The 26,562-nt window shown below is 50.8% G+C and overlaps 1 protein-coding gene across 5 annotated transcripts in view; it reads left to right on the top strand.

Moving 5' to 3' along the window:
- znf521 (zinc finger protein 521) overlaps window positions 1–26,562 on the top strand; it is a 313,369-nt gene that overhangs the window by 134,838 nt on the left and 151,969 nt on the right. For all 5 annotated transcript variants that reach the window (XM_078397998.1, XM_078397996.1, XM_078397997.1 and 2 more), the window contains exon 3: window positions 6,482–9,786. In XM_078397998.1, coding sequence (XP_078254124.1) covers window positions 6,482–9,786 — 3,305 coding nt within the window. The remainder of the gene's footprint in view (window positions 1–6,481; window positions 9,787–26,562) is intronic.

Here is a 26,562-nt window from a genome sequence, read left to right as displayed (position 1 = left end):
ACGTCTGTATATGTGTATGCAATGTATGGGTGTGTATGTGTGAGCATGTGTATAAGTGTGTGTGTGTGTATATGTGTGTGACCATGTATGCGTGAATGTCTGTGTAAATATGTATGTGTGTGTGTATGTGTGTATATATGTATACACACGCATGCGTGTGTGATTGTGTGTGTGCGTGCGTGTGTAAAACTGGATGTGTACCGGGTGAGATGGTACATGGTGCAGTGGGTTAAGCTGGTGATGGGCACTGCACACACCAGCCTCTCTCTCTGCCACCACTGTGAAGGGGACTGCCCGGGGGGTAGAGAGGCCGTTACCTCTGGTGTAAATGTGCCTTGCAGAGCGTGGTGTCAGCGCTCGACTCAGTCCGTGCAGCAGAGACATCAAGAACCACTTATTCACGCAGTCTAGTCCCCCCCCCCCTTCCCCCAAAGAGCTGCGATTGCCAGAATAATTGGAGCTTGCAAAAGGCAGAGATCGATAAGTTTTTGTTCGGGAAGCCTACCGAGGGACAGCGAACAGAGGTGCTGAATGGAACAGACAGGTTCAACGTGATCTCATTGAACCGTAGACAGGCTCACGGGACAGGGCAGGCTTGCCCTAATCTAATATGGATAACTGAGAGACCTTCGGGGGAGTAATTAAGTGCCAGAATTTGGTCGGTAAGAAGAATGTGGTGGGGATTTTTAAAAGACGTTGATAAGATGAATATTCTGAGGGCTTCTGTTGTTACGACTCGAGGGCCTGAGTTACAGCGTCAGGTTGGACAGGCTGGGATTGTATTCCTTGGAGCAGAGGAGGATGAGCAGTGATCTTGACTCTTGACTTGGTGTTGGTGAGGCCTCCTTTGAAGTATCGTGTTCAGTTTTGGAAAGAGTGCAGTGGAGATTTACGTGTATGTTGCCTGGACCCGAGGGCCTGAGCTACAGGGCGAGGTTGGGAACGCTAGGACTTCATTCCTTGGACCGCAAGAGGATGAGGGATGATCTGAGAGAGGTGTATAAAAACATGAGGGGGAATAGGTCGGGTGAATGCACATGTCTTTTACCCAGAGTAGGGGAATCAAGAACCAGAAGGCATCGGTTTAAGGTGAGAGGGGGAAGATGTAATGGGAACCTGCGGGGAAACCTTTTCACACAGAGGGTGAAAACCCACCGAGTCGCGATCCCTATAATGCACACTAGGGACAATTTACAATTTTTCTTACCAAAGCCAATCAACCTACAAACCTGCACGTCTTTGGAGTGTTGGAGGAAACTGGAGCACCCAGAAAACACCCATGCATTCACAGGGAGAACGTACAAACTCCGTACAGCCAGCACCCGTAGACAGGATCGAACCCAGGTGTCTGGCGCTGTAAGGCAGCAACTCTACCACTAAGCCAATGTGCCGCCCTCTTTATGGAATGTGGTACATGGAATGAGCTGCCAGAGGAGGTAGTTGAGGCAGCATTTAAAAGCCACTTGGACAGGTACATGGATAGGATAGGTTTAGAGGGATGTGGGCCAAGCGTGGGCAAGTGGGTCTGGAGTAGATTTTTAACAATATTTTTTTAGATTTCGAGATACAACGCAGAAACAGGCCCTTCGGCCCACCGGGTCCACGCCGCCCAGCGATCCCCGCACATTAACACTATCCTACACCCACTAGGGACAATTTTTACATTTACCAAGCCGATTAACCTACAAACCTGTACATCTTTGGAATGTGGGAGGAAACCGAAGATCTCGGAGAAAACCCACGCAGGTCACGGTGAGAACGTACAAACTCCGTACAGACAGCACCCGTAGTCAGGATCGAACCTGAGTCTCCGGCGCTGCATTCGCTGTAAGGCAGCAACTCTACCGCTGTGCCACCGTGCCGCCCAGTAGATGGGGACATGGGCAAGTTGGGTCAAAGGGCCGTTTCCACACAGTTTGACTGTAACTTTTGAAGAGGGTCAGAATGTACAAATGTCAGAATGTACAAATGGTTAGAGCAATGTCAGAGGTATAGATGGTTAAAAACAAAAACCTTGCATTTCTTTAACCCCTTGTTACGTGTCTCTTTCTCAACGTAATGAAGGATGTCATGGCCATCGGCCCAGTCATAGAGTCATTGAGGTAGCTAGCAGGGAAACAGACCCTTCGGCCCCTCTTGTCCATGCTGACCAAGTTGGCATTCTGGGCTTTTTCTATTTGCCTGCATTTGGCCCATATCGCTCTCAACCCTTCCTATCCATGTATCTGTCCAAATGAATTCTAAAAGTGGTAATTGTATCCTCTTCTATCCCTTCTCCCGGTAGCTCATTCCAGATGCAGGCTCCCCTCCGAGTGAAAAAGTTGCCCTCTTAAATCTCTCCCCTCTCACATTAAGCCTGTGTCGTCTAGTTTCAGAATCCTCTACCCTGGGAAAGACTGTGAGTGTTCACTTTATCCATGCCCCTCATGATCTTGTGCACCTTAATAAGGTCACCCCTCAGCCTCCTACACTCCAAAGGAAAATGTCCCAGCCTATCCAACCTCTCCCTGTAACTCAGGCCGAGGTGAATCTGGGGAAACAGTGAGTTTTAACCATATAACCATATAACCATATAACAACTACAGCACGGAAACAGGCCCGTTCGGCCCTACCAGTCCACGCCGACCACTCTCCCTGACCTAGTCTCATCTACCTGCACTCAGACCATAACCCTCTAATCCCCTCTTATCCATATACCTATCCAATTTACTCTTAAATAATAAAATCGAGCCTGCCTCCACCACTTCCACCGGAAGCCCATTCCATACAGCCACCACCCTCTGAGTAAAGAAGTTACCCCTCATGTTACCCCTAAACTTTTGTCCCTCAATTCTGAAGCTATGTCCCCTTGTTGGAATCTTCCCCACTCTCAAAGGGAAAAGCCTATCCCCCCCTCTCCCCCCTCCCTCCCCCCTACCCCCCTCCCTCCCCTCTCCCTCCCCCTCCCCTCCCCCCCTCCCTCCCCTCCTCCCTCCCCCTTCCCTCCCCCAACCCTCCCCCTTTCCTCCCCTCCCGGTTACAATGGAAACCCTACGAGGACGGGCCCAACGGGCCCACTCGGTCTAGTCCTTCCTATAATTTGGCGACCAGAACTGCACACCATACTTAAGATGTTGTCATTGTAGTAGGAAATGCAACCACCAAAGACGACAGTGAGAATTTTAACTGTTCATTAAGACCATAGAACAATGCAGCAGAGGAACAGAGGAACAATGTCTGTGCCAAATTTTCAATGTTATATTTAGTTTAGCTTAATTTAATTCAGAGATACAGCACAGAAACAGGCCCTTCGGCTTACTAAGTCCGTGCCGACCAGCGATCTCCGCACACTAACACTATCCTACACACACTCGGGACTATTTGCATCTATTTGCAGCGTTCGATACAGTGGACCACACCATCCTTATTGACCGTCTCCGGTACGCGGTTGGCATTGATGGCACTGCCCTGAGCTGGTTCGTTTCCTACCTCAAAGATAGGAGTTTCGCCATCAACATAGGCAGTTATTCCTCTGCTCCAGCTAGCCTCTCCTGCGGAGTTCCACAAGGCTCCATCCTAGGCCCCATTCTCTTCTCTCTATACATGCTCCCCCTTGGCCAAATCATTCAAAGGCACGGCATTTCTTTCCACTGCTATGCCGATGACACTCAGCTTTACCTCCCCCTGAAACCCAACAACCAGTCAAATTTAAACAGCCTCTTACACTGCCTTGAGGACATAAAATGTTGGATGGCACAGAACTTCCTCCAATTAAACGAGAGCAAGTCTGAGGTCATCCTATTCGGCCCCCCCGACTCCATCAAATCGATAACAGGCAGTCTTGGAAGCCTATCCTGCCTAGTCAAACCGCATGTCAAAAACCTCGGCGTGATATTTGACTCTGCATTAAAATTTGACAAGCAAGTCAATGCTGTGGTAAAAGCCAGTTTCTTCCAACTTCGTACCATAGCTAAAATCAAACCTTTCCTCCAATTCGACGACACTGAAAAAATCATTCATGCTTTCATTTCCTCCCGCCTAGACTACTGCAACTCCCTATACACTGGGATCAGCCAATCTTCCCTGTCCCGCCTGCAACTGGTCCAAAACGCCGCAGCGAGACTCCTGACGGGTACCCGTAAAAGGGACCACATCACCCCGATTCTGGCCTCTCTCCACTGGCTCCCTGTACGGTACAGAATCAACTTCAAGCTCCTCCTATTCACATATAAAGCCCTAAATGGACATTCCCCCCCCTACATCAAAAATCTTCTAACCCACCTCTCTAACTCCAGGTCCCTCAGGTCGGCCGACTTGGGGCTACTCACTATCCCGCGGTCTAGGCTTAAGCTCAGGGGTGACCGCGCTTTTGCGGTTGCAGCTCCTAGACTGTGGAACAGCATCCCTCTCCCCATCAGAACTGCCCCCTCCATCGACTCCTTTAAGTCCAGGCTCAAAACCTATTTCTACTCCCTAGCGTTTGAGGCTCATTGAGGAGGCGCTGTGAACTGTTTTGTATGTGCTGTTATGTTTGCGTGCTACTGTATGTTTCATTTTTTCCTTAGTACCTAATCAGATGTACAGCACTTTGGTCAACGTGGGTTGTTTTTAAATGTGCTATACAAATAAAATTGACTTGACTTGACTATACCAAACCAATTAACCTACAAACCTGTACGTCTTTGAAGTGTGGGAGGAAACCGGAGCACCCGGGGAAAACCCACGCTGGTCACAGGGAGAACATACAAACTCCGTACAAACAACACTCTTAGTTAGGATCGAACCCAGGACTGCTGCTGTAAGGCAGCAACTCTACTGCTGTGCTACTGTGCCACCCTCATTCAATGGTTCAATGGTGCTTTGTGAAATTATTTTCTTGCAAATAGTCCACCCACTGTGAAAATGTTACCCCACCGGTTCCCTTTAAATCTTTCCCTCTCAGCCTAAACCTATGCCCTCCAATTCTTGTTTCCCCTACGCTGGGAAAAAGACTTACATTCACCCTGTCAATTCCCTTATGATCTTACACACCTCTATAAGAATAATTATTGCCATACCCAAGCACATCCCTGAGCACACTCCAAAGACGTACAGGTATGTAGGTTAATTGACTGGGCAAATGTAAAAAAAATAAAAAAATTGTCCCTAGTGGGTGTAGGATAGTGTTAGTGTGCGGGGATCACTGGGCGGCACGGGCCCGGTGGGCCGAAGGGCCTGTTTCTGCGCTGTATCTTTAAATCTAAAAATCTAAATCTAGCAGGTGTACAGAAATAGTCCACTGATCCCTCCTGCAAGCAGCACCATGTTTTGGCAACAATTTCAAAGTCCAGTCCGCGTTCTAATTGTTAAGAGCGGTGCCCTAGACTCTTATACCAAGTTAAACTAATCTCCTCCGCCTGCTAATAATCTAAAGCATGGGCCGCAACGAGGTAGCTTGGAAGATTGGGAATTTATCCATATCTCATGAGAGGTCCATTCGATAAAGGGTCTGAAAACAAGAATCTGTTTCCGAATTCAAGCTTTTGTATCTTCTGCTCGACGGGAGAGGGGAGAAGAGGGAATGACCAGGGTGTGAGTGGTCCTTGATTATGTTGACTGCCTTCCCGTGGCAGGGTGAAGTGTAGATGGAGTCGATGGTGGGGAGTCTGGTACGTGTGATGGACTGGGCTACATCCACAACTCTCTGCAATTTCTTGCGGTCTTGGGCAGAGCTGTTGCCAAACCAAGCTGTGATGCAACCCGATAGGTTGCTTTCTATTATATACAACACACGGAAATAGAGTCAATAAATATATGGTGGAACGTTGGTAACTCCATGAAGGAATGCTCTTTTCCTCAGGGAGTGGTGATAATGTGGGGCTTGACAGCGGGAGGCTGGGTTACGGCAAGGCTGGACATACACCTGGCGTGGAGGGGGGTGGAGAGTGCTGGTGTGGTGACCAAGAAATGTCCTTAGACTGAATGGGACTGAAGGGACGCTGGAGTCACAAGGGGTCAAGGTTCACTGGTACAATGAGAGCAAAGTTTGCTGATCCAGTGGGGATCAAGGGTCACTGGTTCAGTGGGAGTCAAGGGTCAATGACACAATGAGGGCAAAGGTCACTAAAACAGTGGGGGTCAAGGGTCAATGACATAGTGAGGGTCCACGATCATTGTTACACTGGGGGTCAGTGGTCGCTGGTACAGTGGGTTATCGAGGGTACAGTGAGGGTCAACGGTCACAAGTACAGTGAGCGCAAAAGTCACTGATACAGTGGGGTTGAAAGTGTGGTCAAAGGTCATTCGTTCAGGTTCAAGGGTCACAGGTAGTGAGGTCAAGAGTCAAATGTACAGCAGCGTCGAGGGTGATTGGTACAGGGGAGGTCAAGGGACACATGTACAGGGGGTTAAGGGTCACATGTACAGGGGGTCAAGGGTCGGGTCCACTGGGTTAGAGGGTGAGCGACGCGGGGAGTGTGGGTTCTAACCGCTAACCTCTGACCTCTGCTCTCCCCCCCCACAGACGGCGGTGACGCGGAGGATGACCCCCCCTGCTCTTGGCCGCCCTCCTCGCCATCCAGCAAGGGACAGTGTTCGCCGGGGGGTACGGAGGGGGGGGAGGAGGAGGGTGGCGAGGGCCTGCCCTACCCCTGCCAGTTCTGCCCCAAGTCGTTCAGCCGCCTGGCCTACCTGAAGCACCACGAGCAGAGCCACGGTGACAAGCTGCCCTTCCGCTGCACCTTCTGCAGCCGCCTCTTCAAGCACAAGCGTAGCCGGGACCGCCACGTCAAGCTGCACACCGGCGACAAGCGCTACCACTGTAGCGAATGCGACGCTGCCTTCTCCCGCAGCGACCACCTGAAGATCCACCTGAAGACCCACGCCGCCGGCAAGCCCTACAAGTGCGCCGTGTGCCGCCGCGGCTTCCTCACCTCCAGCTCCCTCTCCGGCCACATGCAGGTCCACGAGAAGGGGAGTCCCAAGGAGATGGCGCCGACGCCCGGCCGCCCCGCCACCTGGAGGCCCGCCAACTCCAGCAAGTGCGGCCGCTGCGAGGAGGGCTTCGACCTGCCCGAGGAGCTCCAGAGGCACATCGGCGAATGTCACCCTGACTGCTCGCCCACCGAGGAGCGGGCCTCCCTCCAGTGCGTCTGCTGCTCGGAGATCTTCGCCGAGGAGGGCTCCCTCCTCGCCCACCTTGACCGTGCCCACGGCCGGGACAAAGCCCCACGCTGTGCCATCTGCTCCGAATGCTTCCTCTCGGCCGAGGAGCTCTACGTCCACATGGAGGTCCACCAGAGGGCAGGCACCAGCAGCAACCACAGCGACAGCCCATCCATGGTCACCTTGGGCTCCAGCACCACCCCCGACTCCAACCTCTCGGCCGACGGCTCGGAGGTCTCCACCCAGTTGCCCAAGCATCGGGCCAAGAAGAGGGGCAACCAGCCCCTCACGGAAGGGGCCGGAGGGGGAGGGGGAGGTCCTCTCCTCAAGCAGGCCAAGGTGACCTACACCTGCGTCCACTGCACCAAGCAGGTCTTCAGTAGCTTGGCCGTGCTCCAGATCCACATGAAGACCTTGCACCTGGACAAGCCCGAACAGCTGCACACTTGCCAGCTGTGCTTGGAAGGTCTACCTTCCCTGTACAACCTCAACGAGCACTTGAGGCAGGCCCACGAGGGCGAGCAGGAGATCCTGATCCCCAGCAGAGTCTACCAGTGCAACTTCTGCCCCGAGGCCCCCGGAGATCTCAACAGCCTGCAGGAACACATCCGATGCTGTCACAGCTACAGCCTGGGAGGTGTGTCCAAGGAGAGCAACGCTTTCTTCTGCCCGCACTGTCTGATGGGCTTCCTCACCGAGACGTCCCTGGAGGACCACATCCAGCAGGTCCACTCCGAGGTGGCGCTGGCCCCCGGCTACCGCTCGCCCTTGCTGGGGGTGACCAAGGAGACGTTGGTGGAGATCTACTCCTGCCCCTACTGCACCAACTCGCCCATCTTCAACAGCATCCTCAAACTCAACAAGCACGTGAAGGAGAACCACAAGAACATACCCCTGGCCCTTGCCTACAAGAGCGAGGGCAGCCGGAGGTCCAGCCCGCTCTCCCCGGCCAGCTCGGACCAAGGTCCCATCAAGGCCGGCCAAGGAGGTGCCCCAAACCAGGGCGACTACGCCTGCAACCAGTGCTCCTCCAAGTTCTCCTCACTGGAGGGCTTCCAGAACCACCTGAAGTCCCACCTGGGCAGTGCCCAGAGGAAGCCGGCTTGCCCGCAGTGCAGCAAGGTGTTCCCGTCCCACGAGGCTCTCCTCAAGCACGTCACGGTGCACTTCACCATCACCTCCACCTACTACGTGTGCGAGAGTTGCGACAAGCAGTTCACCTCGGTGGACGACCTGCAGAAGCACCTGCTGGACATGCACACCTTCGTCTTCTTCCGCTGCACCCTGTGCCAGGAGATCTTCGACTCCAAGGTCTCGGTCCAGCTCCACCTGGCCGTCAAGCACAGCAACGAGAAGAAGGCGTACCGCTGCACCTCCTGCAACTGGGACTTCCCCGGCGAGGGGGAGCTGCAGCTGCACGTCAAGCTGAACCACCTGGAGCACCGGGGCAAGGCGCACAAGTGCATCTTCTGCGGCGAGGTGTTCGGCACCGAGGTGGAGCTCCAGTGCCACGTCACCACCCACAGCAAGAAGTACAACTGCAAGTTCTGCAGCAAGGCCTTCCACGCCATCATCCTGCTGGAGAAGCACCTGAGGGAGAAGCACTGTGCCTTCGAGGAGCGGGCACCCAACGGCACCGCCCCCGACCTGCCGCCGCACAAGGAGGAGGGGTCGACGGCCGAGCTGAGGACCATCCTGGCCAACCACCGGGAGGTCCACAGCAGCCGGGACGAGAGCGAGGAGGACGCGGACGGCACGGAGACCATGTACGCCTGCGACATCTGCGGAGCTGCCTACACCATGGACTCCTTGCTCCAGAACCACCAGCTGAGGGACCACAACATCCGGCCGGGGGAGAGCGCCATGATCAGGCAGAAGGCCGAGCTGATCAAGGGGAACCACAAGTGCAACGTCTGCTCCAGGACTTTCTTCTCGGAGGGGGGGTTGAAGGAGCACGCCCAGACACACGTGGGGCCCGTCAAGCACTACATGTGCCCCATATGCGGGGAGAGGTTCCCTTCCCTCCTCACCTTGACCGAGCACAAGGTGACGCACAGCAAGAGCTTGGACACGGGCACCTGCCGCATCTGCAAGATGCCGCTCCAGTCCGAGGAGGAGTTCCTGGAGCATTGCCAGATACACCCGGACCTCAGGAACTCCCTGACGGGCTTCCGCTGCGTGGTGTGCATGCAGACCGTCACCTCCACCCTGGAGCTGAAGATCCACGGGACCTTCCACATGCAGAAGACGGGCAACACCCCGGTGGCCGGCGTCCAGGTGGCCCAGCAAGGCTCGTGCTTGGCCAAGCTCTACAAGTGTGCGTCGTGCCTCAAGGAGTTCCGCTCCAAGCTGGACCTGGTCAAGCTGGACATCAACGGCCTGCCCTACGGCCTGTGCGCCGCCTGTGTCAACGGGGCCAAGCCCCCCAGCCCCGGGGTCAACGGCGGCCACCTGTCGGCCGTCCCCGACCCCGTCGCGGGCCAGCCCAAGGGCGTCGGGCCGAAGCACCGCTGCCTCAGCTGCAACGTCAAGTTCGAGAGCGAGGGGGAGCTGCAGAGCCACGCCTTGGCCGTCCACCAGGAGATGCCCCTCGACGCCAACAACCACCCCAAGACGCCCCAGATCTCGCCCATGGCCAAAGTCAGCCCCGCACAGCCGGAGGAGGTAAGGCCCAGGGGTGGACAGGCGGCGGGGGGTGGTCAAGCGTAGGAGAGACATGTGTGGCCTCACCGCGAGAAGGAACGCTGGCAAATCCGCGGAAATCTGTGGGGTTGCTTCTGGGTTCCAGGAGTCACAAAGTTGTGTTCAACGTGTAAGACCATAAAGGGGGCACCGTGCCCAGCTCCAGCCACCCTATGCCTTGGTGAGACCATAACAGAAGCACTCTGCACAGCTCCAGTCTCCATATCCCTCGGTTAGACCAGACTGGGAGCGCCAGGGACAGTCCCAGTCTCCATACACATGAGTTAGATAACATGTTCAATTTCAGTCTCTAGATCCCGTGATTGGACCATATTGGGAGCGCTGCATTTTCATGTCCCAGGGTTGGACCGTGCACAATTCCAGTCTCCATATCCCTAGGTAAAACCATACTGAGAGCATTATGAACAATTCCAGTCTCCATATCCCTAGGTAAAACCATACTGAGAGCATTATGAACAATTCCAGTCTGCATATTCATGGTGAGGCCACGTTCGGAGTACCGTGCTCAGCTCCACTCACTGCACCCCTTCATTTGACCATAATATAATGGAAGGACTGCGCACTTTTGCAATTTCTATATCCCTTGGTCAAACCACACTGTGGCCAGGGAGTATGGGGTCCATTGTGCTATTGGTGAATGTCAGGGTGGGTCTGAGGGATCTCCATCTCCTGTCCCCGGTCCTTGTGCTCAAGCAGTGCTGACTGGTATCGGTTTGTTATTGTCACCTGGACCGAGATACAGTGAAAAACTTTGTTTGTGTGCAATCCAGGCCAATCATACCATACATGAGCACAATCAAACCATACACAAGGTCAACAGATGGTGCAAAGAGAAAAATACCATAGTGCAGAATATAGTGTTACATTATTATAGTTTTACGGTTACAGAGAAAGTGCAGATATAAAAAAGGGCGATATCGCAATGAGGTAGGTTGGAAGATTGGGACTACATCCTTAGCTTATGGGAGGTCCATTCAGGAGTCTGATAACGGCGGGGAAGAAGTTGTTCCTGAATTTGGTGGTACGTGCTTTCAAACCTTTGTGCCTTCTGCCCGACGGGAGAGGGAAGAACAGGAAATGACCGGGGTGTGAGTGGTCCTTGATTACGTTGGCTGCTTTCCCGAGGCAGCGTGAAGTCGATGGTGGGGAGTCCGGTCCGTGTGATGGACTGGGCTACATCCACAACTCTCTGCAATTTCTTGCGGTCTTGGGCAGAGCAGTTAGTCATAGAGCCATACAGGACAGAAACGGGCCCTTTTGCCCAATGTTCCCATGCTGACCAGGATGCCTCATCTACACTAGACCCACCTGCCCGTGTTTGGCACATACTTGCCAAGCCAAGCTGTGGATTGAATCGGAACTGGGCGCCATCTTGGATCCTGACTAGGCACCATCTTGGATCGTGTCTGGGTGCAATCTAAGATCGTAACTGGGCACCATCTTAGATTGTAACTGTGCGCCATCTTTGATCCTGACTTGGTTCCATCCTGGATCGTAACCAGGCGCCATCTTATATCCTGACTGGGCACCATCTTGAAACATGATTGGGTGCCATCTTGGATCCTGGCTGGGCGCCATCTTGTATTCAGAGGGGAGCTGGTGCATTCTACAGTGCATCAGCAGAAGCGGAAAACCTGCTCATCGCACCGGTAACTGGAACGGTGGAAATAACGGCAGATCTTTACCATACCATGCCATACACATACAGCCGGAAACGGGCCTTTTCGGCCCACCAAGTCCGTGCCGCCCAGCGATCCCTGTACATTAACACTATCCTACACCCACTAGGGACAATTTTTACATTTACCCAGCCAATTAACCTACATACCTGTACGTCTTTGGAGTGTGGGAGGGAACCGAAGATCTCGGAGAAAACCCACGCAGGTCACGGGGAGAACGTACAAACTCCTTACAGTGCAGCACCCGTAGTCAGGATCGAACCTGAGTCTCCGGCGCTGCATTCGCTGTAAAGCAGCAACTCTACCGCTGCGCCACCGTGCAATCAGGGCTCTTCTGAAGGGAGGAACCAAGGGGAGAGGCGCGTTTCCAGGCCTCTGTAGCATCTCTCTCTCGGCAGGTCCCCAGGGCGCTCCCTCTCCAACTGTATGTAAGTACTTTCAAAGGGCCATTCACCGCTGTACGGCGGGAACACAGCGGCAGCTGAAGGAGGATGTGAAGGAGCGGGGAGGCAGGGGAACGAGAGACTTGATAGACTTCCTATTAACACTCAGATTCGCCCTGTCAAATGGCATTCATCGGGAATTAAAATTTATCAGCTTGAGAGCTCATCTAGCTAGAAGCACTCTCTGTGTGAGATAGGGATACATTGGCCTGGGATGGATTACATCTTGCCTACAGGCCTTTGTAGAATAGTGAGGAGGGACGGCAGAATATCTAAAGACTGGGGTATTTAGTTCAGTTTTGTTTATTGTCACGTGTACTGAGGTACAGTGAAAAGCTTTCTCAATGCGTGCTATCCAGTCAGCGGAAAGACAATACGTGATTGAGCAGTCCACTGTGTTTTTCCATGGGTAAAGTATTCTAAAACTAGAGGGCACACAAGAGGGGAGAGTTTCAAAAGGGACCTTAGGGGCAACTCTTTGACTCAGGGGGGCAGTATCTGGTCTGAGCTGCCAGGTGGGTGTGTTTGGGATGTGGAAGGAAAGTGGAGCACCGGGGTGAAACTCCACGTGAGTGCAGTGCAGCACAAGGTTTCCCCTCGGCTTCACAGCACAGCAAAGTCTAGCACCAGTAGTCTGGTGTGTGGTCTCTATTCCCATGGGAACAGTATTCTCCTGTGTGGGGAAGGAACTGCAGATGCTGGTTTAAACCGAAGATAGACACAAAAAGCTGGAGTAACTCAGCGGGCCGGGCGGCATCTCTGGAGAAGTGGAATAGGTGACGTTTTGGGTCGAGCCCCTTCCTCAGATCTCCTTCCCTTTTTGTCCTTTCTCTGCATGGCTGCTTCACCTCATACAGCATGGAAACAGGCCCTTCGGCCCAACTTGCCCACACCGACCAACATGTCTCGTCTACACCAGTCCCACCTGCCTGCATTTGGCCCACATCCCACTAAACCTGTCCTATACATTTTGATAGTATCTGCCTCCACTACCTCCTCCGGTGGCTCATTCTATATAACCACCACCCACTGTGTAAAATAGTTACCCCCTCAGTTTCCTATTAAATCTTTCCCCTGTCACCTGAAACTTATGTCCTCTGGTTCACGATTCCTCTACTCTGGGCAAAACATTCTATGTGTCTACCCAATCTATTCCTCTCATGATTTTGTACACCTCTATAAGATCACCTGTCATCCTCCTGTGCTCCAAGTCCGAGCTTGCCCAACCTCTCCTTGTAGCTCAGGCCCTCGAGTCCAAGCACCATCCTCAAAGCTTCTCTGCATCCTTTTGAGTTTAGCAATGTTGAAAGACTGGAGTGACTAGGCTTGTATACACTGGAATTTAGAAGGTTGAGAGGGGATCTTATCGAAACGTATAAGATTATTAAGGGGTTGGACACGTTAGAGGCAGGAAACATGTTCCCAATGTTGGGGGAGTCCAGAACAAGGGGCCACAATTTAAGAATAAGGGGAAGGCCATTTAGAACTGAGACGAGGAAAAACTTTTTCAGTCAGAGAGTTGTGAATCTGTGGAATTCTCTGCCTCAGAAGGCAGTGGAAGCCAATTCTCTGAATGTATTCAAGAGAGAGCTAGATAGAGCTCTTAAGGATAACAGAATCAGGGGGTATGGAGAAGGCAGGAACGGGGTACTGATTGAGAATGATCAGCCATGATCACATTGAATGCGGGGCTGGCTCGAAGGGCCGAATGGCCTCCTCCTGCACCTATTGTCTATTGTCTATAACAACAAGGTGACCAAAACGGAGTACAATTCTACAAATGCGACCTCATCAACATCTTGTAAAACTGCAGCATATCATCACGGTTTTATACTCAATACCCTGACCGATGAAGGCCAATGTACCGAAAACCTTCTTAATCACCCTATCTGCCTGTGACGCCACTTTCAAGCAACGACGTATCTGCACTCCTAGATACCTGTGCGCTACGATACTTCCCAGAGCCCTGCCATTTACTGTGAAGGTCCTGCCCTGGTTTGACTTCTGAAAATGCAACACCTTGCACCTGACTGTTCAAAGTTCCATCAACTATTCTTCAGCCCAACTGCCCCACTGCTGCAATCTTTGATACTCATCTTCGCTATCGATAATACCGCCCACTTTGGTGTCATCTACACTTACTAATCATGCCTTCTATATTCTCATCCAAATTGTTGATATAAACCACAAACAGCAAAGGGCCCAGCACTGATCTCTGCGGCACAACACAAGTGGGAGATGATTGGACTTTATTACCTTCCATCACAGTGAGGTTTATGTTAACTTTTATTTTACGTGGCTGCGTGTCTTGTTGCTTTTCACTTAGTATGGCTGTATGGTAACTCAAATTTCACTTTCCCTCAATGGTACATGTGACAATAAACTGACCCTGAAACCTTGGAAGTCCCAGGCCTCCAGCCCGAGAAACAACCTTCCCTCTGCTTCCTTCCATGAAGCCAATTCTCTATCAAATTGGCAATCTCTTCCTGAATCCCATGGGAAATTGAGACGTTAGTCAAAAGCAGGAAGGATGCATGGGACAGGCATAGGCAGCTGGGAACAAGTGAACAACTGGAGGAGTTTCGGGAATGAAGGAGTAAACTAAAAAAGGAAATCAGAAGGGCAAAAAGGGGCCAGGAGACAGCTCTGGCGAGTTGCATCCCAAAGGATTTTTATAAATACATAAGGGGGAAAAGGGTAACTAGACAGAGTGGGACCTCTCAGGAATCAAAGTGGTCACTTCTGTGTGGAGCCACAGGAGATGGGCAAGGTCCTAAATGGGTATTTCTCCTCTGTATTTACCAAGGAGAAAGACAGTAGGACGGAGGAAATTAAAGCAGTGACTGGAAGTGTCTTGAGAGCAGTCAGTGTTACCGTCGAAGAAGTACTGAAGGTACTGTCGTGTTTGAAGGTAGACAAATCTCCAGGGCCTTACCTGATATATCCGGGGACATTGTGGGAAACTAAAGAGAAAATTGCGGGAGCCCTGGTTGAAATTTACGAGTTGTCCTTAAATACAGGAGAGGTGCTGGAAGACTGGAGGGTGGCAAATTTTTCAAGAAGGGCTGCAGGGAAAATGCTGGGAACTATAAGCCGGTGAGCTTAACATCTGTAGTTGGTAAGTTACTGGAGAGTATTGTGAGGGATAGGATATACAGGCATTTGGATGGGCAAGGGCTGATTAGGGACGGTCAGCATGGTTTTGTACGTGGGAGGTCGTGTCTCACAAATCTGATTGATTTGTTTGAAGACGTGAGCAAAAATGTTGATGAGGGGAGAGCTGTAGATGTTGTGTACATGGACTTTATTTAGTAAGGCGTCCGACAAGGTGCCGCATGGTAGGCTGCTCTGGAAGGTTAGATCGCATGGGATCCAAGGAGAGATGGCCGAATAGATAGCAAATTGACTCCATGGAAGGAAGCAGAGGGTGATGGTGGAAGGTTGCTTCTCGGCCTGGAGGCCTGTGACTAGTGGTGTGCCTCAGGGTTCGGTGCTGGACCCGTTACTGTTTGTCATCTACATCAATTATTTGGATGAGAACATACAGGGCAAGATTAGCAAGTTTGCTGATGTTACAAAAGTTAGTGGTTTTGCAGATAGTGAAGATGGTTGTGAACGATTGCAGCAGGATCTGGATCGATTGGCCAGGTGGGCGGAGGAATGATTGATGGAATTTAATACAGAAAAGTGTGAGGTATTGCATTTTAGGGACATCAAACAAGGGCACGACCTACACAGTAAATGGTAGGCCTCTGGGTAGTGTTGTAGAGCAGAAGGATCTAGGAGTACAGGTGCATGGTTCCTTGAAGGTCGAATTGCAGGTAGATAAGGTGAAAAAAAGGCTTTTGGCACTTTGGCCATCAGTCAGAATATTGAGTATAGAAGTTGGGAGGTCATGTTTTTTTATTTTTTATTATTTTTTATTAATAGGTGCAGGAGGAGGCCATTCGGCCCTTCGAGCCAGCACCGCCATTCAATGTGATCATGGCTGATCATTCTCAATCAGTACCCCGTTCCTGCCTTCTCCCCATACCCCCTGACTCCGCTATCCTTAAGAGCTCTATCTAGCTCTCTCTTGAATGCATTATTGCAGTTGTATACAGTTGTTACAGTTGTATAAGACGTTGGTGAGACCGCATTTAGAATATTGTGTTCAGTTCTGGGCACCATGTTATAGGAAAGATATTGTCAGGCTTGAAAGGGTTCAGAAAAGATTTACTAGGCCGTTACTAGGACTAGAGGGTGTGAGCTCTAGGGAGAGGTTGAATAGGCTGGGTCTCTATTCCATGGAGCGCAGGATGAGGGGAGATCTTAGAGAGGCATACAAAATCATGAGAGGAATAAATCGGGTAGATGCATATAGTCTTTTGCCCAGAGTAGGGGAATCGAGGACCAGAGGACATAAGTTCAAGGTGAAGTGGAAAAGATTTAATAGGAATCCAAGGGGTAATTTTTTTCACACAAAGGGTGGTGGTGTATGGAACAAGCTGCCAGAGGAGGTAGTTGAGGCTGGGACTATCCCATCGTTTAAGAAACAGTTAGACAGGTACATGGATGGGACAGGTTTGGAGGGATATGGACCAAGCGCAGGCAAGTGGGACTAGTGTAGATGGGACATTGTTGGCCGGTGTGGGCGAGTTGGGCCGAAGGGCCTGTTTCCACACTGTAACACTCTATGACTCTATGACATCCAGGGCAGCCTACCATGCGGAACCTTACTAAAGATCTTGCTGAAGTCCACCTAGGCAACGTTTATGGCTTTGCCTTCATACAATACAATACAATACAATATATCTTTATTGTCATTGTACCCAGGGGTACAACGAGATTGGTTACTGCTTCAAAAACCTCCCACGTACAAAACCATGCTGACTATCCCTAATCAGCCCCATTTTATCCAAATGCATATATATCTTATCCCTCAGAACCCTCTCCAGTAACGTTCCTACCACAGATGTTAGACTCACTGGTCCATAGTTCCCAGGCTTTTCCATGCAACCCTTCTTAAATAGAGGCACAACATTAGCCTCCCTCCAGTCTTCCGACACCTCACTGGTGTCTAATGATGATTCATATATCTCAGCCAGTGCAGCTGCAATTCCTTCTTGAGCTTCCCACGTTATCATCAGATATAACTGATCGTGCCCATGGAGATTTATTTATCTTCATGCCTTAACCAACTCTCCTCACCTCCTCCTCCTCCTCCTCCTCCTCCTCTCCGCCTGAATTGTGAACTGTTTTGAGCCCCATATCTGAGGAAGGATGTGCTGGTGTTGGAGAGAGTCCAGAGGAGGTTTACGAGAATGATCCCAGGAATGACTGGGTTAACATATGATGAGCGTTTGACGACACTGGGCCTGCACTCGCTGGAATTTGGGAGGATGAGGGGGGACCTCATTGAAACTTACCGAATAGTGAAAGGCCTGGATAGAGTGGATGTGGAGAGGATGTTTCCACTAGAGGGAAAGTCTGGGACCAGAGGGCACAGCCTCAGCATAAAAGGAAGTCACTTTCGAAAGCGGATGAGAAGGTATTTTCTTAGTCCGATGTTGGTGAATCTGTTGAGTTCATTGCCACAAGATGGCTGTGGAGGCCAAGTATTGGGGATTGTTAAAGCGATGATTGACAGATTCTTGATTAGTACGGGAGTCGGGAGTTATGGGGAGAAGGCGGCACGGTAGCGCAGCGGTAGAGTTGCTGCTTTACAGCGAATGCAGCGCCGGAGACTCAGGTTCGATCCTGACTACGGGTGCTGCACTGTAAGGAGTTTGTACGTTCTCCCCGTGACCTGCGTGGGTTTTCTCCGAGATCTTCGGTTTCCTCCCACACTCCAAAGACTTACAGGTTTGTAGGTTAATTGGCTTGGTAAAATGTAAAAATTGTCCCTAGTGGGTGTAGGATAGTGTTAATGTACGGGGATCGCTGGGCGGCGCGGACTTGGTGGGCCGAAAAGGCCTGTTTCCGCACTGTATATATATGATATATGATATGATATAATAAGGCAGGAGAATAGGGTAGAGAAGGATCAGCCATGATTGAATGGCGGAGGAGACTTGATGGGCCGAATGGCCTAATTTTGCTCTTTTGGCTTATGAACTTATGAACCTCTGCAACTCCCTCCTCCCGACTCCCCTTCCATTCCCTGCTCCCTACTCCCCTTCCATTCCCTCCTCCCTACTCCCCTTCCATTCCCTGCTCCCTACTCCCCTTCCATTCCCTGCTCCCTACTCCCCTTCCATTCCCTACTCCCCTTCCATTCCCTGCTCCCTCCTCCCCTTCCATTCCCTGCTCCCTACTCCCCTTCCATTCCCTGCTCCCTACTCCCCTTCCATTCCCTGCTCCCTACTCCCCTTCCATTCCCTGCTCCCTACTCCCCTTCCATTCCCTGCTCCCTACTCCCCTTCCATTCCCTGCTCCCTACTCCCCTTCCATTCCCTGCTCCCTACTCCCCTTCCATTCCCTGCTCCCTACTCCCCTTCCATTCCCTGCTCCCTACTCCCCTTCCATTCCCTGCTCCCTACTCCCCTTCCATTCCCTACTCCCCTTCCATTCCCTGCTCCCTCCTCCCCTTCCATTCCCTGCTCCCTACTCCCCTTCCATTCCCTGCTCCCTACTCCCCTTCCATTCCCTGCTCCCTCCTCCCCTTCCATTCCCTGCTCCCTACTCCCCTTCCATTCCCTGCTCCCTACTCCCCTTCCATTTCCTGCTCCCTACTCCCCTTCCATTCCCTGCTCCCTACTCCCCTTCCATTCCCTGCTCCCTACTCCCCTTCCATTCCCTGCTCCCTACTCCCCTTCCATTCCCTGCTCCCTACTCCCCTTCCATTCCCTGCTCCCTACTCCCCTTCCATTCCCTGCTCCCTACTCCCCTTCCATTCCCTGCTCCCTACTCCCCTTCCATTCCCTGCTCCCTACTCCCCTTCCATTCCCTGCTCCCTACTCCCCTTCCATTCCCTGCTCCCTACTCCCCTTCCATTCCCTGCTCCCTACTCCCCTTCCATTCCCTACTCCCCTTCCATTCCCTGCTCCCTCCTCCCCTTCCATTCCCTGCTCCCTACTCCCCTTCCATTCCCTGCTCCCTACTCCCCTTCCATTCCCTGCTCCCTCCTCCCCTTCCATTCCCTGCTCCCTACTCCCCTTCCATTCCCTGCTCCCTACTCCCCTTCCATTTCCTGCTCCCTACTCCCCTTCCATTCCCTGCTCCCTACTCCCCTTCCATTCCCTGCTCCCTACTCCCCTTCCATTCCCTGCTCCCTACTCCCCTTCCATTCCCTGCTCCCTACTCCCCTTCCATTCCCTGCTCCCTACAGGAAGTAGGAGACACCTGAACCATTGACGATAAATAGACTGTTTATTCCAGCATCGCAAAACCTGCTTAAATTGAATCATTCGAATGTCCCAGAAGGGCCGGAGTCTTTGACATTTTTATGCAACTGGAAATTGTGCAAAGCTTTGTTAATTTGTTGTGAGGGATCTGCAGCTGTCTGCAGCCCCAGAGCACAGACTAACCTGTTTCATCTCTCCCTGCCTCTCGTTGTTATGTGCAGAATTTGAATCTGATCCAGATCAATGGAATCTTTACACATCTGTCCTGAAACATTGCCTGAACCATTGAGACTGAATTTCAGTCCCTCTCTTGGCTCGAAGCAAAAGGCTCTTGCAAGTAACAGAGAGGCACCGTTTCTCTGGAGCCTCGGAGGCTGAGGAGAGACCCGATGGTGGTATGTGACTGACTTGTGAGAGACTTTGCTTCGAGCCAAGGCTTTAGACATTAGAGATACAGCATGGAAGCAGGCCCTTTGGCCCACCGAGTCCGCGCCGACCAGCGATCACCCAGTACGCTAGCACTATCCTACGCCCACTAGGGTCAATTCACAATTTACAGAAGCCAATTGTCCTACAAACCTGCGCATGGGCGGCACGGTAGCGCAGCGGTAGAGTTGCTGCTTTACAGCGAATGCAGCGCCGGAGACTCAGGTTCGATCCTGACTACGGGTGCTGCACTGTAAGGAGTTTGTACGTTCTCCCCGTGACCTGCGTGGGTTTTCTCCGAGATCTTCGGTTTCCTCCCACACTCCAAAGACGTACAGGTATGTAGGTTAATTGGCTGGGTAATTGTTAAAAAAAAATTGTCCCTAGTGGGTGTAGGATAGTGTTAATGTGCGGGGATCACTGGGCGGCACGGACTTGGAGGGCCGAAAAGGCCTGTTTCCGGCTGTATATATATGATATGATATGATATGTTTGGAGTGTGGGAGGAAACCGGAGCACCCGGAGAAAACCCATGCCATCACAGGGAGAACGTGCAAACTCTCTACAGACAGCACCCGTAGTCAGGATCGAACCAGGATCGCTGGCGCTGTGAGGCAGCAACTCTACCGCTGCTCCACCGTGCCGCCCACTTTACCCGCAAATAAAAAGAAATAAATGTGCAAAATAGATTTCCCTTTTATGAATTCATTTCAGTGAAGCAGGCAAGGGACTATTATCAGATAAAGAATTGAAACTGGAAACTCGTCCTTCCCCATAGGGGAAAACCTAACATAAGTGATGTCCATCATACGCGAGCACATCCATTTATGTCTGAAAGCCACGACAAACCTTGTGTTTGACACAGTCTGCAGTGTCAGTGATGCATTGCGCATTCCGTAGACTCGATTCCAACCATGGCTAAAAGATCACAGAGTCACACAGCGTGGAAACAGGCCCTTGAGCCCAACTACCCACACCCGACCAACATGACCCGTCTACACCAGTCCCACCTGCCTGCGTTTGTCCCACATCCCGCTAAACTTGTCCTAACCAAGTACCTATCTAAATGTTTCTTAAATGTTATGATGGCATCTGTGTGCAGTTTTGGTCTCCAAATTTGAGGAAGGATATTCTTGCTATTGAGGGCGTGCAGCGTAGGTTTACTAGGTTAATTCCCGAAATGGCGGGACTATCGTATGTTGAAAGACTGGAGCGACTAGGATTGTATACATTGGAATTTAGAAGGATGAGAGGAGATCTTATCGAAACGTATAAGATTATTAAGGGGTTGGACACGTTAGAGGCAGGAAACATGTTCCCAATGTTGGGGGAGTCCAGAACAAGGGGCCACAGTTTAAGAATAAGGGGTAGGCCATTTAGAACTGAGATGAGGAAAAACGTTTTCAGTCAGAGAGTTGTGAATCTGTGGAATTCTCTGCCTCAGAAGGCAGTGGAGGCCAATTCTCTGAATGCATTCAAGAGAGAGCTGGATAGGGCTCTTAAGGATAGTAGGGGGTATGGGGAGAAGGCAGGAACGGGGTACTGATTGAGAATGATCAGCCATGATCACATTGAATGGCGGTGCTGGCTCGAAAGGCCAAATGGCCTCCTCCTGCACCTATTGTCTATTGTCTATCTGCCTCAAATAAGTATTCCGGCCGCTTGTTCCATACACGCTCCACCCTTTTGTGTGATTAGCAGATACAGTACATGAGGTTGGAGGAGCTGTTCCAAGTGTGGACTCCTATATATCGGCGAGACCAAGCACAGGCTCGGCGATTGCTCAAAGGTTCAAAGGGTGTTTTATTGTCACGTATACCAATTAAGGTATAGTGAAACTCGATTTACGATACAACCATATTAAAAAAGGCAACAAGACACACAACTTCATAAAAGTTAACATGAGCATCCACCACAGCGGATTCCCCACATTCCTCACTGTGATGGAAGGCAATAAAGTCTAACCTTCTTCACTCTTTATTCTCCCTTTAGTCGGGGCAGTCGAACTATCCACAGTCGGGGCGGTCGAAGCTCCCGCGATCACCTCACTGAACACCTCCACGCAGTCTGCCTAGACCTACATGGGCTCCTGGTTGCTAAACACATGAACTCCCTCTCCCAATCCCACACTGACCTTTCTGTCCTGGGCCTCCTCCATTGTCAGAGTGAGGCCCAATGCTATTGGAGGAACAGCACCTGGGCAGCTTACAACCCAGCGGTATGAATATCGACCACTAACTTTAAGTAACCCTTGCTGTCCGTCTCTCTCCATCCATTTCACTGTCCTGATTAAATTTTACTGATTGTGTGCCTCATTGTTACCTTCCCCTCAACTAACAATGCTCCATTCTACATTTTCCTTGTTCTTCATCCCCTTTGATCTCTCCTTTTCATGCCTTTCCCTTCCATATCCCTATGTCTCCCTCACCCCTGACTCTCAGTCTGAAGAAGGGTCTCAACCCGAAACGTCACCCATTCCTTCTCTCCAGAGATGCTACCTGTCCCGCTGAGTTACTCCAGCATTTCGTGTCTACCTTCGATGTAAACCAGCATCTGCGGTTGCTTTCTACACACAAGGTCAGGTGGGAAGGGAAGGAGAGTTAAATTGGTTACGAACCGGGAGATCTAGCAGGTCTTGGTGGACCGAGCACAAGTGTTCGGCGAAACGATCGCCGAGTCTACACTTTATCTCGCCAATGTACAGGAGGCCACATCAGGAACCGGCTACAGTAGATGAGGTTGGAAGAGGCTCTCTTGAATCTCTGTCTCACCTGGACCGTCCTTCCATAAGCTAGAGTACTGTCCAATTCACCTCTCCCCCATTGAGGACATTGGACTTTGTCTCTGGAACTGATGCGCTACAATGCTGAGAACTATATTCTGCACTCTGTATCTTCCCCTTCGGTCTAACTGTTGTACTTGAGTTTGGCGATTGCATTTACGAGAATGATCCCAGGAATAAGTGGGTTAACATATGATGAGCGTTTGACGACACTGGGCCTGTACTCGCTGGAATTTAGACGGATGAAAGTGGACCTCATTGAAACTTACCGAATAGTGAAAGGCGTGGATGTGGGGAGGATTTTTCCATGAGTAGGAGAGTCTTGGCCCAGAGGGCACAGCCTCAAAATGCAAGGACGTACCTTTAAAAAGACGAGGAGAAATTTCGTAAGTCAGAGGGCGGTGAATCTATGAAATGTATGGCTACAGAAGGCTATGGAGGCTAAGTTAATGGATATTTTTAAGGTGGAGATTGACAGATTCTCGATTAGTACGGGTGTCAGGGGTTATGTGGAGAAGGCAGGAGAATGGGGTTACGGGGGGGAGATAGATCAGCCATGATTGAATGGCGGAGTAGACCTGATGGGCCGAATGGCCTAATTCTGCTCCTAGACATGAACTTATGAACTTATTTATTATCTGATCTGATCGCTTAGCACGCAAAACAAAGTTTCACACTGTACCTCACTGCACGTGACAATAATAAACCCAAACCTAAACCTCTCCCAGCCAGGGCTAACGACAGAGTGTAATATCGAACAATCAGGAATTGTTGAACGATTAGATTATCCATGCCTATTAACATGTGGAAAACATAATTAAGGTATTAGGGTAGATAGTAATTTATCCTGTTTTATATGCCAATCATTTCAGTCATTAAGGGTGCCTTCAGAAATGTGCTCTGGCTTTTGTACATGCTAAGCTAGTTATAAGCTTCGTAAATTATGTGATTTAATTTCCATTAACTACATTATTATCTGCTGAATGTGCAATTATAAAGATAAATGGAATATCCGCCTTAAGCAATTAAGGTGGCGGTGAGTTACAGGTTTTCTGACAAGGGGTGGCACTTAGACGGTGAATTCAACTCAAACTTGCAATCGCAATGACGCATTGTGCAAATAATTTAACCCTTTGTGCTAACATCCTCTAATAACCGTAATGTCGGTGCAAAGCCAAAGTTTGTAGTGCAACCAAAGACAAAAGAAGATAGAATGTGGAGAGAATGTTTCCACTAGTGGGAGAGTCTAGGACCAGAGGGCACAGCTTCAGAATAAAAGGGCGTACCTTTAGAATGGAGATGAGGAGGAATTTCTTTAGTCAGAGGGTGGTGAGTCTGTGGAGTTCATTGCCACAGACGTCCGTGGAGGCCGTGACTGGATATTTTAAACACGGAGTTTGACAGATTCTTGAATAGTACGGGTGTCAGGGGTTATGGGGAGAAGGCAGGAGAATGGGGTTGAGAGGGAAAGATAGATCAGCCATGATTGAATGGCGGAGTAGACTTGGTGGGTCAAATATCCTGCTCCTAGAACGTATGAACTTATGAAAACTGCTCACTCATCAACTGAATCAATCAATGTTCCATCAACGACAATCAAGAGAGGAAAGTTCTAGACACAAGGAACTGCAGATACTGGTTTATAGAAAAATGACACAAAGTTCTGGAGTAACTCAGTAGGTCAGGTAGCATCTCTGGAGAACATGGATAGGTGACATTTTGGGTCTGGATCCTTCTTCAGATTGATTGTAGCGGGGGGGGGGAGATAAAGCTGGAAGAAAGGGGGAGGCAGGACAAACTCTGCCACGTGATAGGTGGATATAGGTAAGGGGGGTTGATTGGCAGATGCGTGGGCATAAGACACTACAGAGTGCAGAATATAGTTCTCAGCATTGAAGTGCATCAAAGGTAGATACAAATTGCTGGAGTAACTCAGCGGGACAGGCAACATCTCTGGAGAGAAGGAATTGGTGGAAAAGGAGTTTCGGGTCGAGACACTTCTTCGGACTAATGTTGGGAGGGGGCGGGACAAAGATAGAATGTAGTCGGAGACAGTAAGAACTGGGAAGGAGGAGGGGAGAGAGAGGGAAAGCAAGGGCCATCTGAAGTTAGAGAAGTCAATGTTCATACTGCTGGGGTGTAAACTACCCAAGCGAAATATGAGGTGCTGTTCCTCCAATTTGCGCTGGGCCTCACTTTGACAATGGAGGAGACCCAGGACAGAAAGGTCAGATTGGGAATGGGAGGGGGAGTTGAAGTGCTGAGCAACCGGGAGATCAGGTAGGTTAAGACGAACTGAGCAGAGGTGTTCAGCGAAATGATCGCCGAGTATGCGTTTGGTCTCGCCGATGTAGAGAAGTTAACACCTGGAACAACGGATACAGTAGATGAGTTTGGAGGAGGAGCAAGTGAACCTCTGCCTCACTTGGAAAGACTGGCTCCTTGGATGGATTCAAGGGGGGAGGTAAAGGAACAGGTGTTGCATCTCCTGCGGTTGCAGGGGAAAGTACCTGGGGAGGGGGTTATTTGGGTGGGAAGGGACGAGTTGACCAGGGAGTTTCGGAGGGAACGGTCTCTGCGGAAAGCAGAAAGGGGTGGAGATGAGAAGATGTGACCAGTAGTGGGATCCCGTTGGAGGTGGTGGAAATGTTGGAGGATTACATGCTGTATGCGACAGCTGATGGGGTGGAAGGTGAGGACAAGGGGGACTCTGACCTTGTTACGAATGGGGGGAGCGGAGCTGCGGGATATAGAGGAGAACCTAGTGAGACCCTCATCTATAATGGAAGAGGGGATCCCCTGTTCCCTAAAGAATGAGGACATCTCCGATGCCCTGGTATGGAACACCTCATCCTGGAGGAATTTGGAGTCGGGGATAGAGTCTTTTGCAGGAAGCAGGGTGGGAAGAAGTCTAGCCAAAGCAGCTCTTCCTACACATTGAAGTGCATCAGGCAAAGTCCAATGTCCAGAATGGAGTAGACGTGAGTCAGACAGCACCCTAGTTTATGGAAGGACTGTTCAGAAGCCTGATAACAGAGGGGAAGAGCCAGTTCCTGATGGGGCCTGTTTCTGTGCTGCATTGTTCCATGTCATAACTCTAGACCATAGAGTCATAGAGTCACACAGAGTGGAAACAGGCCCTTTGGCCCAACTTGCCCACGCCAACCAACATGCCCCATCTACACTAGTCCCACCTGCCTGCACTTGGCCCATATCCCTCGAAACCTGTCCTATCCATGTGCCTGTCCAATTGTATATCATAAATGTTATGATAGTTCCTGCCTCAACGACCTCCTCCAGTAGCTCGTTCCATACACCCACCACTCTTTGTGTAAAAAAGTTGTCCCTCGGGTTCCTGTTAAATCTTTCCCCTCCATTCACCATAAACCCATGTCCTCTGGTTCTTGTTGCCATGAGTTAACATGGGCAGTACTGAGGGAGTGGCGCACTGTCAGTGTGCTGGTTTTTGCCAGCTATCCTGCCTTTCTCCCCGGTGGATGTATCTTGTTGGTTTTAAGGGAGGTGAAGACACAAGCCCATCTTCCCCATCATGTTTTGATTAGTAAGGATGTCAACAGTTATGGGGAGAAGGCGGGAAAATGCGGTTGAGTGGGAAAGATAGATCAGCTATGAATGAATAGCAGAGTCGACTTGATGGGCCGAATGGCCAAATTCTGTTCCTGTGAATTTATGAACCAATGTACTGATGATCTGGGTTTTGTCTCCTTGCTGTTTGGTGAATCCGTGGAATTCCATTGCCACGGACGGAGGTGGAGGCCAAGTCATTCTTAAAGCGGAGATTGACAGTAAGGTGTCGAAGGTTATGGGAGAAGGCAGGAGAATGGGGTTGAGAGGGAAAGATAGATCAGCCATAATTGAATGCGGAGTAGACCTGATAGGCTGAATGGCCTAATTCTGTTCCTAGAACTTGTGTGCATGTTTGTGGGACCTTACTGTGCTCAAATCAACAGCTGTTCCTTGCTTCCTGTATTGTACCAGAATGCCCGGGGCTGTGAGCGATGCGACGGAACACGAGTGTGACTAGTGTGCGGTCTTACACTAGGTGTGTGTAATCTCTCTCT

Source organism: Rhinoraja longicauda, chromosome 4 (genome assembly GCF_053455715.1).
Source record: "Rhinoraja longicauda isolate Sanriku21f chromosome 4, sRhiLon1.1, whole genome shotgun sequence".
NCBI classification, from domain to species: domain Eukaryota; kingdom Metazoa; phylum Chordata; class Chondrichthyes; order Rajiformes; family Arhynchobatidae; genus Rhinoraja; species Rhinoraja longicauda.
This window is presented reverse-complemented; position numbering and strand designations above follow the sequence as displayed.